The sequence below is a fragment of the Macaca nemestrina genome, chromosome 10 (assembly GCF_043159975.1).
Source record: "Macaca nemestrina isolate mMacNem1 chromosome 10, mMacNem.hap1, whole genome shotgun sequence".
In the NCBI taxonomy this organism is placed as follows: domain Eukaryota; kingdom Metazoa; phylum Chordata; class Mammalia; order Primates; family Cercopithecidae; genus Macaca; species Macaca nemestrina.
This window is the reverse complement of record NC_092134.1, coordinates 31,458,859-31,473,852: the sequence shown is the minus strand read 5'-3', so window position 1 is coordinate 31,473,852 and position 14,994 is coordinate 31,458,859. Positions and strand designations below refer to the sequence as shown.

General features: G+C 42.2%; 1 protein-coding gene across 3 annotated transcripts in view; it reads left to right on the top strand.

Moving 5' to 3' along the window:
• Positions 1–1,541: 1,541 nt before the first annotated feature.
• LOC105493831 (choline phosphotransferase 1) overlaps positions 1,542–14,994 on the top strand; it is a 29,878-nt gene continuing 16,425 nt past the window's right edge. Inside the window, exon 1 of one of the 3 annotated variants that reach the window (XM_011761760.2) lies at positions 1,542–2,036. In XM_011761760.2, coding sequence (XP_011760062.1) covers positions 1,764–2,036 — 273 coding nt within the window. In that variant the 5' untranslated portion in view covers positions 1,542–1,763. The remainder of the gene's footprint in view (positions 2,037–14,994) is intronic. The other 2 variants (XM_011761761.2, XM_071071239.1) reach the window with 2 other exon arrangements.

Sequence of the window (14,994 nt, the reverse complement as noted above, 5' to 3'; positions counted from 1 at the left end):
GGCTTGTCTTTTCATTCTCTTGATGATGTCTTTTGATGAACATTAAAAATTATCTTTAATATGGTGAAATCTGCTAATCTGGAAAAGGATTTTTTCCTTGGACTGTTCATGGCATTGGTAAATTAAAAAGTAGGTACTGTCAAGTTCACTGCACATAAACTGGCATTGTTAAAAGTGGATCTCCACCATTCCATTTCCTTTCCTGCATTTGTCATCATTGTTTTACCCATTAAAGATGAGGAGGTACACATTCCTAAAACATATACACTTGGTCTGTAGACACACTCATTGCTCTAAGGTAGTGGTTGCCACTTTTTTCCTTAAAGGGCCTAGGAGGACATATTCCAGGCTTTGCCAGCCATATGGTCTCTGTCACAACTGAATTCAGCTGCCCTTGTAGCATGAAGGCAGCCAAACAATATGTAAGGAATAAACATGGCTTTACTTGTGGCACTGAACTTTGAATTTCATATAACTTCACATCACAAAATAGTATTCTTTGATTTTTTCCAATCATTTAAAACTGTCAAAACCATTCTTGGCTGGAGGGCTGTAGGAAAACAGGTGGTGGGCTGGGTCTGGCCCACAGGCAGCAGTTTGTGGACCCCTGTGCCAAGTGTTTGACTAAGCCGGTGAGGCAAACTGCACTCGCTGATAGAGGCTGCACCACACAAGTGTCTTGGAAGCAATTTCTGGTTTGTCCTAGGCCTTAGAGAGTGCGTGCAGATCAGAACCATGAAGTGAAGAGCAAAGCAAGAGACAGGCCTGTCTCAGGTTGTGCAACAGAACATGTTTATGACAGATGTCCCCTGTCCAAGTGAGCGCACTGTGAGATAAGGGGCCGGTGACCTACCAATGCGTGTGGCAAGCCAGCCTGTTCCCCCGTGCAGGGGGAGGACACTCCTGGGTTCCTGACCTCTACTCCAGGGAAAAGCATGTGTCAAAATATCCACCCTTGTTGGTATCAAATGCACTGAAGAAAATAGGTATTGGGATTTCAGCCATTCGGTCTCCTTCTTAGTGTTTCTCAGCCTTGATTTTCAGTTTCAAAACCTTGGTCTCTGAACCTGCAGTGAGGGGTTTCTAGGGCGAATACATGGCAGGGCCGCCTTCCTCCGTGCAGAAAGGGAGAATCGTGCTTATGTGTTTTACCAAGCGGGACAGATGGGGTCGTCACCCCGGTGACCCCAGACCTGCAGAACTGTGTTCTCACACGAAAACCCTCAGGCTCTGCAGGCAGCGCGGTCCTGCAGCGGTTGACACTGGGCGACAGGAGTCGTGTTCCCACCCCTAGGAGAGAAACCGGCTAGGTCGCGGTGCAGCCCGCTAGGAGACGACCTCAGGGCGTAATCGGACGCCGCGGGTTAAGAAATCAGACCTCAGGCGCAGTGCAGCCGGCCCCTGGGGAGTCAGGGACCTGGATGCCAATAACAGGCTGCCGTTGGCGGGCGCCGAGGGTGACCCGCGAGCGCCGCGACCGCCTCCCCGCCCCTAGCCGGACCCCTCCGCCCCGCCCCCAGCCGGACCCCTCCCCGAGGCTCGGCCCCACCCGCGAGCCGCACCCGCGGCCCCACCGCTTCGGGGCTGGGGCCCCGGGACCCGGGCAGCCCGGCTTGACCTCGACCTCCGCCGTGCGGGCCCGACCGGTGAGTCCAGCCCGGCCGGCGCAGGCCCCGGCCGCCAGCCCCTCCCTCCGCCTCTCCCTGCCCCCAATACCAGGCGCGGGCTGCGCTCAGTGGCGGCGGCGGGGCCCGCAGGCGGCCATGGCGGCAGGCGCCGGGGCCAGGCCCGCGCCGCGCTGGCTGAGGGCGCTGAGCGAGCCGCTGAGCGCGGCGCAGCTGCGGCGACTGGAGGAGCACCGCTACAGCGCGGCGGGTGTCTCGCTGCTCGAGCCGCCGCTGCAGCTCTACTGGACCTGGCTGCTGCAGTGGATCCCACTCTGGATGGCCCCTAACTCCATCACCCTGCTCGGGCTCGCCGTCAACGTGGTCACCACGCTCGTGCTCATCTCCTACTGTCCCACGGCCACCGAGGAGGTAGGGCTGGCCGCTCGCCCGAGCCTGGCCCCAGATGCGCTGCGGGCCGGTCCCTGGAAGCGCCGGGGAAAGGGCAGACCCACGCGCGGCTGAGCCTCTCCTGGGTCCCGGAGGGGCTGACTGGCCTCTGCCCCGGGGGGTGCCCACCCCGGGCCGCCTGGAGACTGTCACGCCACTATCCCAATCCCGTGACCATCCTGAGCCTTCCCTGGGCAGTGGAGGGGCTGTTAAGGTCACTGCCCCCGGGCCTATGTCCGCGCAGATCCTCCCTGCGGCCGCGGACCGGCCGGAGGGTGCCTGCCCAGCTGCTATCCCATGGGCGCCAACCTGTGGGATGGACCCGCGGTCGGGTGCTTTGCACACTAGGGGCTGAACACCCCCATCTCCGTCCTGCCTGGCACAGGGACTTGTGCCAAGCCCGAGACGCTCTTTGAATACTTTCATAACCGTTCGTTTCTGGAAGGTTGAGCTAGTGATCTTGAAATGACTGGTAGCGCTGATCAAAGATAAGTTAAGAGGTAACTTCCTCTTTGCTTCATCGACTTTTTCAAGAAAAACAAACTGGAATATTATCAAGGCAAATTTTTTTTTGTCATCACAACCTAGGGATTTAAAAAGCCCAACATTTTATCAGCAATAATTACATTTGACCTTTGTCCAAAATAAGGAGTAAATTTAGGCTTTGGATAGCTGTTCATCAGAAGCACCCTTTGGGTTGAGTGTGGAGAGATAGGGGGCAGAGTGGAGTTCACTCCCATCTATAGTTTATACTACGTGGGATAAATATTACATTGCACATTCTGTGACATTACTTTCTATCCTCTGCTCCAAATAGTGAAGTCCCTTTATAATAATTTGAGTGTAGGCCTTGTGGAGGACTCATGGGGGTTGAGGTTGGATTAACAGAAATACAGTGGAAATATTTCATGCCCTCCATGCATGCATCCATTTTGTTGTTGTTTTTGAGACAGGGTTTTACTCTGTCACCCAGGGTGGAGTGCCGTGGCTCGATCTCAGCTCACCGAAACCTCCGCCTTCAGGGTTCAAGCCATTCTTCTGCCTCAGTCTTCCAAGTAGCTGGGATTACAGGTGCGCGCGACCACGGCCGACTAACTTTTGTATTTTTAGTAGATACGGGGTTTCACCATGTTGGCCAGGCTCATGGATCCTTTAAAAACAAAAATTTAATTGAGCCTACATTTTAAAATATCTTGTCAATTGATCGATATGCTTATTATGTATTTCTTTTCTTTTTCTTTCTTTCTTTTGAGACAGAGTCTCGCTCTCTCACCCAGGCTGGAGAGCAGTGTGGTGATCTTGGCTCACTGCAACCTCTGCCTCCCGGGTTCAAGCGATTCCCTTGCCTCAGCCTCCTGAGCAGCTGGGACTACAGGCGCCTGCCACCACAGCCAGCTAATTTTTGTATTTTTAGTAGAGACGGGGTTTCACCATGTTGGCCAGGCTGGCCTCGAACCCCTGACCTCAAGTGATCCGCCTTCTTTGGCCTCCCAAAGTGCTGGGATTACAGGAGTGGTGAGCCACTGCGCCAGGCTTATTACATATTTATTAGTAGACATTCCCATTGTCATTTGCCATTGCTATTCATTTACATATTACATATGAAAAGGTAAACTGCTTTAGTTTTTGTTTGTTTTGCTGCCTGTTTCTAGAATTTACCAGAGGGAGTGTATTAGAATGAAAGGATTGCTGGGTTGGAAGTGGAGGTCTTGGTTTCTAACTGACTCCTCCACCACAGACCTGCTGGGTCTGTGTTCCCACATATAAAATAGAAAATAATGCCTGCCAAAACAACTTGACAAGGATGCAGTGAGGACCAAATGATATATATGCAGATAAATGTAAAAGATTGTGATGTGCCTAACAAATTAAAAATATTACTCAACACATTAAAAATATTACTGTTATCAGACAACATCCTGAAAACACATAATGAAATTTAGTTTTGATTGGGTCCAGATTTAGCTAACAGCATTTGGATGTTTCTGATATTGGCCAGTTAAGTTGTGGACTCTTCAATGTTATTATTAATTTAAGAAGCATTTGTTGAACACTTAGAAAGAGCAGGGCATACAAAAAAAGTCAAGACCTTCTGCTTAGGGAGGTAAATGGAGGCCTGATGGAAGAGGTACATTTATGATTAATTTTTAGGATCAGCCTCGTGAAAAAAAAAAAAAAAAAAAAAAAGGGTGGAGGGTGGGGATTGGAGGCATTTAAAAATAAAGTGCAAAATCAAATGGCCCCAGAAGGGAAAATGAGAGTTAAAAACAAGAGTTTCTGAAATGTGTGTCATTAGAACCTGCATATGCTTCTGAGTGACTGATGCAGGGACGGGATATGCCATTACAGGATCCACATTGTTTGTTTGGTGAAAGCCCAGCAATAGTGTGAAGAGCATAGCAGTTTCTGGCTATTTTCCCTTAAGGTCATAGAACTAGCAAATGACTGGATCAGGTAGGATTCAGATCTAAGTTGGTATGACTTCAAAAATAAAAAGATCTTATGTTTTATATAATACAAATATGTAAAGTGCTCTTACATCCATGGTTGCATTTGTGTCTTGTATCAGCCAAAGAGGTTGGCAAGTGTTCCGCTCCCTGCAATGGCCTTCCTACCACTTCAATATTTCTTCTATCCATCTATCCTAAAGTAACAGTAGTATATGTTTTCATAAGAGGAAATTGAAGCCCAGAGATGTTAAGTGACTTTCACCTAGCTTGAGACTTGTTTTCTGATTCTCAGACTTAAGAATTCTTAGTGCTTTTCAGACTTGACAGGTTGCTTTCAGAAAGGGTCAGAAAAAACACATAAGGTTTTTGGATTTAGATGCTTGGCCTTATCTACTCATATAGGCTTTAATACTGAGTGCATTAATAACAACATTTGATATGTTTTTAACTACAATGCTAATTTCTAGAACATGACTGGGGATAAAGGAAAACTAATAGAAAAGAAAGTTGTGATTAATATTTAGCTTCTGCAAACTGCTTTTCAAGCCATCATTTCTTTTAAGGAACTTTCTACTCCAGCCAAATTGAACTTCTTACTATAGCAAGGATTTTTCTCCTTCTTATCCTTCTCTTTTCCCCTTCCTCTTCCTTTCTTCTGTACCAGTTATCCAACTACGTACCCATCTTTCAACACCCAATTCTAACACTATATCCTGATGAAAGTTATATTCCTTTTCCTAAGTCAAATCTACCACTCTGAATTCCCATGATAATGACAATAATAACTTTTACTGGGTATTTACTGTGTACCAGAGATGATTTTAAGTCACTTTTATCCTATTATCTCATTGAATCCTCTCACAACCTTATGAATAAGGTACTACTAATATCCTCATTTTATAGATGAGAAACTGAAGGAAAATTAACCTCTTCTAGAGTCACATACATTTCAGTGGGGGCCAGGATTCCAAGCCAGAAGCTATGCTTCCTTTGTAGGGCTTTGTAGCTCTCCTGTGGATCTTCACCATTTTATTTTGGTTATCTGTGTCCTTATTGAGCAGGACAACCTACTGGATTTTAAGTTCAGACAGCAATTGCTCGTTCATTTGTATAATCTCTATAGCACAGTGCTTTACATCAAACAGATGCTTATAATTTTGCATCAAACAGATGCATGAATGAAATAACACAATGTAATGTCAAGAGATGATGTTTTTCAATCCTTATTCAGTTTTAGCTGTTCTTGGGTTAAATACCTAGCAATTGTTTGGCCTTGGTAGTTTTAAGTAGAGTAAGCAAGTGTTAGGGCAAATGGAGAAAACAAGAACTTTGTCTCCTCACTTTGATGAAGCAGTTCTATCTGAACATCACCCTAAGTAGGTAGTCCCTGGTCCCCATTCCTTGGCTACCTAATCTTAAAATAGAATCATAGATTCTTAGAGTTTGGAAGGACCTTAGAGATTATTTAATGCAATTCCTACATATATATATATATTCCTACCTAGTGATTTGAATCTAGTTCTTCTAGCTCCAGCCTAGTAGCATTCTCTCCTACTAACTCCATGCACTTGTGTTTGACTGGTATAAGCTGTTACTCCATTCTCTATTACATATCTGATTAAATGTTTCTGCCCTGTCTTTGTGATCTGTACATATAAATCCATGTCAGTGTCTTTATTAAGAATATGTTTATAGCAGGAACAAGTGCCTAGCTTAAGGTCAGTTCAAAGGGCATTAATTAATGCATTTCTTGTGTTTATGATGATAAAGAGTTGAACTGAAAAGCAAGTATACCTGAGCATGCCAGAAACACCTTAAGAAATGGTTTATTCTCTGTTTAAATAACTCATTTAAATAACTCATATTTTAAACAGAGAATAAACCATTTCTTAAGGTTATCTTTGTACTAAATATTGTCTTTGTATTACATATTGAAGAGTTATTTTTTTGGGGGGGGAATAATAGAAAGAAAAGAAAATAACCTTTAGATTCCTACTCAGACTTTTTTTTATAGGTTTGGTTTCTTTGAGATCTAGTATATTTCCTTTTTAATCACTCTTTTACTCCCACTTTTTTTTTTTAAACCAGCTGAGTAACATTTCAAGCATCATTTATTAAGGCAGGACTCTTGTAAGGGCGTGACCTCTCTCATTAAAACAAAATGTAAACTCCAGAATGTGGAGGTAGCTTCCCTTGATTCCTATGGCTTCACTATACTTAATTCCTAAAGAATAAAACTGTTTCTCCTTTCAAATTCTGGTTCAAGTGTGGATAAAACATGGCATTGTGGTATTTAGAAGAAGCTTTAAATTTTCCCCCTGGTGCATTTGATTGGGGTATAAGGCTACAACCAGACCACTTGAGTTTTGTGAAGTTAAAGAACAGAACAGAAGCTAACCAGTACAATTGATGTGGATAATACATTTGGCCTCAGGACAATTCTCTTCACACCTCTCGCTCTTTTTGTTCTCCTTAGCACAGTGACAGGCTGGCATTTTCAACAAGAACCCTAGTAAGTATTAAAGAAGAAAGAAAATCAAAATGATTCACACTAAATATAAAAATAAAGGCCACCTTTCAAAGTACAGATTTCTCAGGTCGTGAGAAAACCCCGTTGGCCCCGAAGTGCTGGTTTAACTGCATTTATGTGCGATGTCTGTCTTGTTTCCTTTGCTGCAGCTTATAACCTGCCTAATTTCCTAAAAATGGATGTGCTCTTCTCAAATGCTGATTCTTAAACTGAGCCAAGACCAAAGGTCTGGGTCGAAACCAGTAAGTCCCTAGGGCCTTCCTGATTGGCTTGGCAGAGAGTAGTCTTACCTTTTCTGACCACCAAGTCTCCTCTGGAGCCTCCGCAGGTCTCAGGTGGGAACCCTCCCCCTGTAAACAAGGAAGCGCTCTGCCCATCACAGGCTCCCAGTAAACAATGTCATAACCACATCTTAGGCACTTACTGGGTTAGAGCAGTTGCAGGAATGGGGCAATCAGTCATTTCTACTTCTTATGTCTTCCAGAGTCAGGTTAGCAGTCTATTAGAAATTCCATAAATTCTCTTTTAAAAATCATAGAATCTCTTGTGACCCTTGGAATAATGAAATGAAAAAAAAAAAATCTTAAGAGTCACCTGTCTGGGTAGAAAGTCTACCTTTAACAGCATACTAACATTACATTTTTTTCACATATGCACAGTATGTCTTCTAATTTCCTTTCTTCCTACCTCTTAGAAATGCAGTTTGTATTTTCATGAAGAAAGAAGTCAATCAATATTTGGATCATTGAAATCTTCTTGTTACCAGCTGACCTAATGGTTATTGGTTATCTAATTCTCTTCAGCATAGCTGTCAATTCATCCAAGGCCATTTCAAGCAAAGAGTTGGGTTTTTTTGTTTGTTTGTTTGTTTTCAGTATAAAAATTTACATAATGAACATTGTATAGTTCCAGTATTTCCTAGTTTGGGAAGATTTTTGCTTTTATATATTATCTACACTCACTTTTATTTACTATTTTTCTTTACGTCAACTTTAAATCAACTCTCTTTTACAAACTTAGACTCTTACTCTGACTTAGTATTTATTAAATCATAGATATGATATGCTATTTTTCTTTTTTTTGAGATGGAGTTTCGCTGCTGTTGTCCAGGCTGGAGTGCAATGGTGCAATCTTGGCTCACTGCTACCTCTGCCTCCTGGCTTCAAGTGATTCTCCTGCCTCAGCCTCCCAAGCAGCTGGGATTACAGGTGTGTGCCACCATGCCTGGCTAATTTTGTGTTTTTAGTAGAGATGGGGTTTGACTATATTGGTCAGGCTGGGCTCGAACTCCTGGCCTCAGGTGATCCAACCACCTCAGCCTCCCAAAGTGCTGGGATTACAGTCATGAGCCACCACACCTGGCCCTATTTTTCAAAATACATTAAATTTTTTCAAAATATATTAAAATAAATATAAATATTCAGATGAAAAGTTTACCTACAGATCACCTAAAATTATCTGATGCAGTATCAGTAATAACAGTAACTAACAAATACTGAGCTCCTTCCATATGCCCAGCACTTTTATAAACATTTTACATGTGATAAGTCATTTAATTTTCACAATGAGAGAGGAGCAATGATTATTACCATTTTCAAATGGAGAGACTAAGGCACTGTAAAGTAATTTATCCAACTCACTTAGCCAGTAAGTAGCAGAGCAAATGTGGATGCAAGTAGAATCTAGAGTCTATGCCCCTAACCACTCTGCAAGAAAAACCTGGGGCATGTATTCTTCCCGTTGCTTTTTTGTTTTGTTTGTTTGTTTTTGAGATAGGGTCTCACTTGGCTCACTGCAACCTTGGCCTACTGGCCTCAAGTGAACCTCCCACCTCAGCCTCCCGAGTAGCTGGGATTACAGGCGTGTACCCCCACGCCCAGCTAATTTTTGTATTTTTAGTAGAGACAGGGTTTCACTATGTTGGCCAAGCTGGTCTTGAACTCCTGGCCTCAAGTGATCTGCCTGCCTCAGCCTTCCAAAGTGGTGGGATTACAGGTGTGAGCTACCACACCCAGTCTGATTTTCATCATCTATGTATTTAGCTCCTATAGAAGATTTTTAAAAACAGAATACGTGGCCAGGCATGGTGGCTCATGCCTGTAATCCCAGCACTTTGGGAGGCTTAGGTGGGTGGATCACAAGGTCTGGAGTTTGAGACCAGCCTGACCAACTGGTGAAACCACGTCTCTACTAAAAACACAAAAACTAGCCAGGTATGATGGTGCACACCTGTAATCCCAGCTACTCAGGAGGCTGAGGCAGGAGAATCACTTGAACCTGGGAGGCAGAGGTAGCAGTGAGCCAAGATTGCACCACTGCACTCCAACTTGGGTGACAGAGCGAGACTCTGTCTCAGAAAGAAAGAAAGAGAGAGAGAGAGAGAGAGAGAGAGAGAGAGAAAGAGAGAAAGAGAGAGAAAGAGAGAGGAAGAGAGGGAGAGAGGAAGAGAGATAAAGAAAATACGTGTCTCATGCCCATGAGAGGATTACATTCTAATATGAAAGAGAGGGCCACATACCAATGAGATCACATCAATCTAGACCTTAAACATACCTCAGAAACTATCTAGTCTACTATTTTTATTTAGAGAAGACCTAAGAAGATGTTCCAGAAAAATCAGTATTTTGAGGCTGTAAGTGAAATTTGTCCAGTGAGCTCAGTGGATCTCAGCATGAGGCTTTCATCAGATGCCAGTGTCATGCTCTTGGGCTTCCCAGGCTCCAGAGCCATAAGCCAAATGAGTCTTTTCTTTCTAAATTACCCAGTGTCTAGTATTCTGTTATAGCAACAGAAAATGGAGTTAGACAACTCTTATTTGAAAAAATGGGAGGCTATAATTATGAAACAATTAATGACTTATGTAGAATTACTTCCCTTGGTTAAATTAGATCTTTACTTCATTAACTAAAGATGATAATTTCAAAGCTTTGCTTTTTAAATTTGTTCTGCTGCCTGTGAAATCATTTAAAATCAAGGAAACTATACAACCGAAACAGTACATTGTTATAAAGCCATGAACATCATCCTTATGTAGTTCCTTATATTTGTATACCTGAGGTACTAACCATCTAATGAGCATGTTTTGTACAACAAAAGACCTATATATTTGTGAAGACTGCTTTAACCCTGAAAAATATTTGTAGAAGGTATATTTTTAAGGGAGTAGGTAGGAATGGAATGATTGGAGATAGGTAGGTTTGTGTCCTTTGATTTCTCCCTTACTCCACTCTCCCTAGGTGGAGTAAGAGGTATATCAGGCAGTCCTTGAAGGAGGGAGCACATGAGTGCTTTGCTGAATTGGGTGAGAAGAGTGTTTAGAAAGGAAAAAGCCATGAAATAGTATGAAGTCATAAATAAACAAGAGGACTTTGTGGGTGGAATGGAGCTGGAGTATGAAGGTGGGTGATTGAAAGTTATGCTGTGAAGAGACTCATAGTGAATAAAGAGCTTGTGGGCATTCTATATCTTTTACTTTTTCTAAGATTAGTTTAGGAGTGGCCAGAAGAGCTACTCCTAAACTCATGTGCTCCTTGATGTGCTCCTAAACTAAGCACGTGAAGGCCCTCCCCTAAATCTCCTGTAATACAAATAGAAAATTATTTCTGCACAAAGACCTTTATTGTCACACTGGGTCCATTAATTGAGGGATATTGGTTAAACATATAGTCTGTGCCAGAGTAATGTTCTACAGTCCTGGGAATGTAGGCGTGAGTGAGAAAGACACAATCCCTGCCCTCTCTGTGCTTTAATCAGTTCAGCCTTAGAAAATGAAATATCTTAGGTGAGAGGGCAAGGAAAAGGGAAGAGTTAATTTTGGAGTTTTGGATTGGGTATGTGGGGGGCACGTGGCGTTGATTAGGGAGACAGAGATGAAAGTACTAGTGCTGTTTCTCAGTGATTCACAGGGTTGTGGGCAAGGAAGAAGAGAAGTAGATGCCTCCTCTCTCACCTCAATCTTTCTCCTTCCATCACTGTGTACTTCTGTCTCTTAATATGGAAATGTTAAGATTCTTGTACTTATGGGCCTTTTCCCAGAGAATGCAGAGAGCGTACAGGATTTTGTCAGAGGTGCAGTTCACCTCTGGATGTTTTCTGGAAAAGTAAATCATGTGTGAAATTGAATAAATTGATGGACTATCAGACTTGGTTTGCTTTTTTCCAGTATAAGCTTTGTGTCTTTGAGACTATAGTGGGAGTGTATAACTTCCTGGCTAGGAAGTTAGAAAAAAAGTGAGAATATGCAAACTATTTAATAGCTTTCACCTAGGAATGGAGGTGGTGACCAGTGGAAAAGAGAAGATAGGTCTGGCTTCTGAGGCCTTGGGAAGACTGGGAAAACTTGGAAAGATTTGGGAAGAATTGGAAAAGGAGTGAATCAAATATTGGCAGATCATTGTGCTTTTCTGGGTTTTAAAGAAAGACTCTTGTGGCTGGCACCATTTCCTGTGGCTCACTGCCACTTGAAACTGTATTGTGTGAGGGGGAAAGTGCTTATCAGCAGGTTTGACGGAATAGGGAGTTTGTGAAGATTTCAGGCAAAGAGTTCCATTCAGTCTGTGTGGCTTGTGGTAGGATAAACCTCATCAAAGGGCAAGTAGGAAGACTCGATCTAGTTCCTGGACCCAGCCGAAGTGCTTACCTTGATGTAAATTATCACTCCTCCGTATGTTGCACTTTCATCTTTAATAAAAAGAATATGATAATAACTGCCCTATCTCTGTGGATTTCTGTATTAATTGAAATAATACATTAGAAGTGCCCTTCGTTAGCTGGGCACGGTGGCTCACGCCTGTAATCCCAGCACTTTGGGAGGCTGAGGCAGGTGGATCACCTGAGGTCAGGAGTTGGAGACCAGGCTGGGCAACATGGCAAAACCCCATCTCTACCAAAAATACAAAAATTTAGCTGGGTGTAGTGGTGTGTGCCTGTAATCCCAGCTATTCGGGAGACTGAGGGGGAGGTTCACTTGGGCCTGGGAGGCGGAGGTCGCAGTGAGCCACGATCCTCCACTGTACTCCAGCCTGGGCAACAGAGGGAGACCCTGTCTCAAGAACAAAAAAAAAGGAAAGAAAAGAAATGCCCTTTGTTATACTGTTTAAGATCACATTACCTTTGCAATATTATCTCTTGTAAATTACCTGTTCCAGGAACATGGATCTAGTCACTGACTCCAGTAAACCTTTTACTTTCAGCCGGAAACTTTGGTTTCTGCCTAGACTTCCTCTCTTCCCTGTTTAAATTCCCAGTCTCTCCCTATTTAAACGCCTCTACTATCCTAATGAAGTACTTTTAAACGGTTGAACAGTCTTTATTTCCCTTTTCTAAATGAAGAGCGGGATATAATTTGGGGCAGAGTCACCACCATGTGGTGTAAGGGTTAATCAAATTTATTTCAGTATGAATTTCTGTTAATACCTGACCATTAGACCTGCCTGCAGCTAGTTTCTCAGATCAGAGGTCAGAATTAAGCTTTAAATGTTGACTTTTAGAGTTCTCCTTGAGAAGCTCCAGATTTTCAGTATAAAGAGTTACATAGAGAAATGGAAGATCCCTCTGACATTTTGTCATTACAGAAATTTTGATAACTTCAACTTCCAATTTTACATATGTTTGACGTGTAACTTTGCTTTCCTTTAATCATCAAAATTAAAAACAATTTCTCATAGTAGAAAAAATGGGTAAGAATTTGCTAGTTTGATATGGTCAACTAATTTTTGACAAGGGCACCAAGAGGACACAATGGGGAAAGGATAGTCTGTTCAATAAATGATGCTGGGAAAATGATTTCCATAGGCCAAAAGAATGAAATTGGACCTTGTGTTACACTGTGTACAAAAATAAACACAAAATGATAAAATACCTAAATATAAGAACACAAACTATAAAACCATACCCAAAGGAAATGAAATCACCACCTTAAAAAGATATTTGGACTCCCATGATTGTTGCAGCATTATTCACAATAGCCAAAATACAGAAACAGCCTAAGTGTCTGTTAACCTATGAATGGATAAAGAAACTGTAGTATACACAATGGAATATTATTGAGCCCTAAAGAACAAAATCTTGCCATTTACCACAACATGGATGAGCCTGGGAGACATTATGCTAAGTGAAATAAGCCAGACACAGAAAGAAAAATACTGTGTGATCTTAATCTCGCTTATATACAGAATCTGAAAAAAAAAAAAAAATTCAAAGATAGAGAAAGAAACTGGTTATCACGAGCAGAGGGGCATAAAGGGGAGGAAATGGGAAGAAGCAGGTCAAAGGAAACAACATTACAGCTTTGGAAGATGAGCAGGTCTAGAGATCTGATGTACAACCTGAGGGGTATAGGTTAAAAAAAAAATTGAACTGTAAAATGAATAGATTTTAGCTGCTCTTGCCACAAAACAAAAACATGGGTAACTATGTGAGATGATGAATATGTTAATTTGCTTCAGTTTAGTACCGTTTCCATCTATCTATATATCCCATAACATCATGTTGTATACATAATAAACTATATCTTTAAAAAAGAATGGACTAGTTGAAAAGAATTTACTAGGTTGACAGAATTGTTCTCTGCAATACACTTTGGGATTCTTTCGAAAGATTCTAGGTGGGATGTGTTGTTTTTCATTTTTGTACTATCATGATGACTGCTCAGTTTTCTGTTTGCCCTTTCTTAAATTGTTTCATAGTTTCCAACATAAACTTTTAAGAACATGCTCATTGGAACTGAATATGATATTTTATTTATTTGGTGAGACAGGGTCTTGTTCTGTCACCCAGGCTGGAGTGCAGTGGCACTATCACTGCTCACTGCAGCTTCGACTTCCCCAGGCTTGGGTGATCCTCCCACCTCAGCCTCCTGAGTAGCTGGGACTACAAGTGTACGCCACCGCACCAGGCTAATTTTTATATCTTTTCTAGAGAAGGGGTTCGCCGTGTTGCCCAGGCTGGTCTTGAACTCCTGGGTTTAAGCAATACACCCACCTTGGCCTCCCAAAGTGCTAGGATTATAGGTGTGAGCCACCACACCTGGTCTGTGATTTTCTCCTTATTACTAGTTTTCATTGATTTGATTATGATGTGCCTTGATGGGTTTTTAAAAAATATTTATTCTGTTTGGGGTTTGTTGAGCTTCTTGGACATGTGGGTTTATAGATTTCATCAACTTTGGACATTTTTCAATCCTTTATTTCTTCGTTTATTTTTCATGCCCCATCTGCTCTTTTCTTTAAGACTCCAGTTACGTATGTGCTAGACTGCTTTCTGTTGTCCCAGCACTCGCTGATGCACAGTTCAATTTTTTTTAGTCCTTCTTTCGTCATTTTGAGTAGTTTTCATTGGTAGTCCATTGGTACACGCTCATTGATCGTTTCTTCTGTGGTGTCTAATATGCTGTTAATCTCACCCTGTTTATTTTACAATTCAAATATCGTATTTTTCATTTCTAGAGGTTTCACTTGAGTCTTTTCTTCCATTTCTGTTTATAATTTTCGTGTTTTCCTCTACTTTCTTGAACATGTGGAACATATTTATAATTACTATTTTAATGTCCTCATAGGCTAATTCTATTAACTTCTGTTCATATTGATTCTGATTGTATTCTGATTATACGGATTTTACTACTAGTTGTCAATTATATTCTCCTGCTTCTTTGCATGACTGGTAATTTTTTACTGAATGCCAAACCTTGTGAATTTTACATTTGGGATACTAGATTTTTTTCCTCTAAGATGTACTTTGTGTTGACTGTAGTTAAGTTGCCAGGAATTACTTGCATCCTTTTGAGGCTGGATTTTAAGTTTCGTTAGGGCTGTCCAGAGAAGCCTTCAGTCTATGGTTAATTTATGCCTGCTGGTAAGGCAGTACACTTCTGAGAACTTTACCCAATGCCCCAAGTGTTAATGAGGCTTTTTGCTTTGCCTGGCGGGAACATGAATGTCCCAGCCTTGTATGAGCTTCGAGA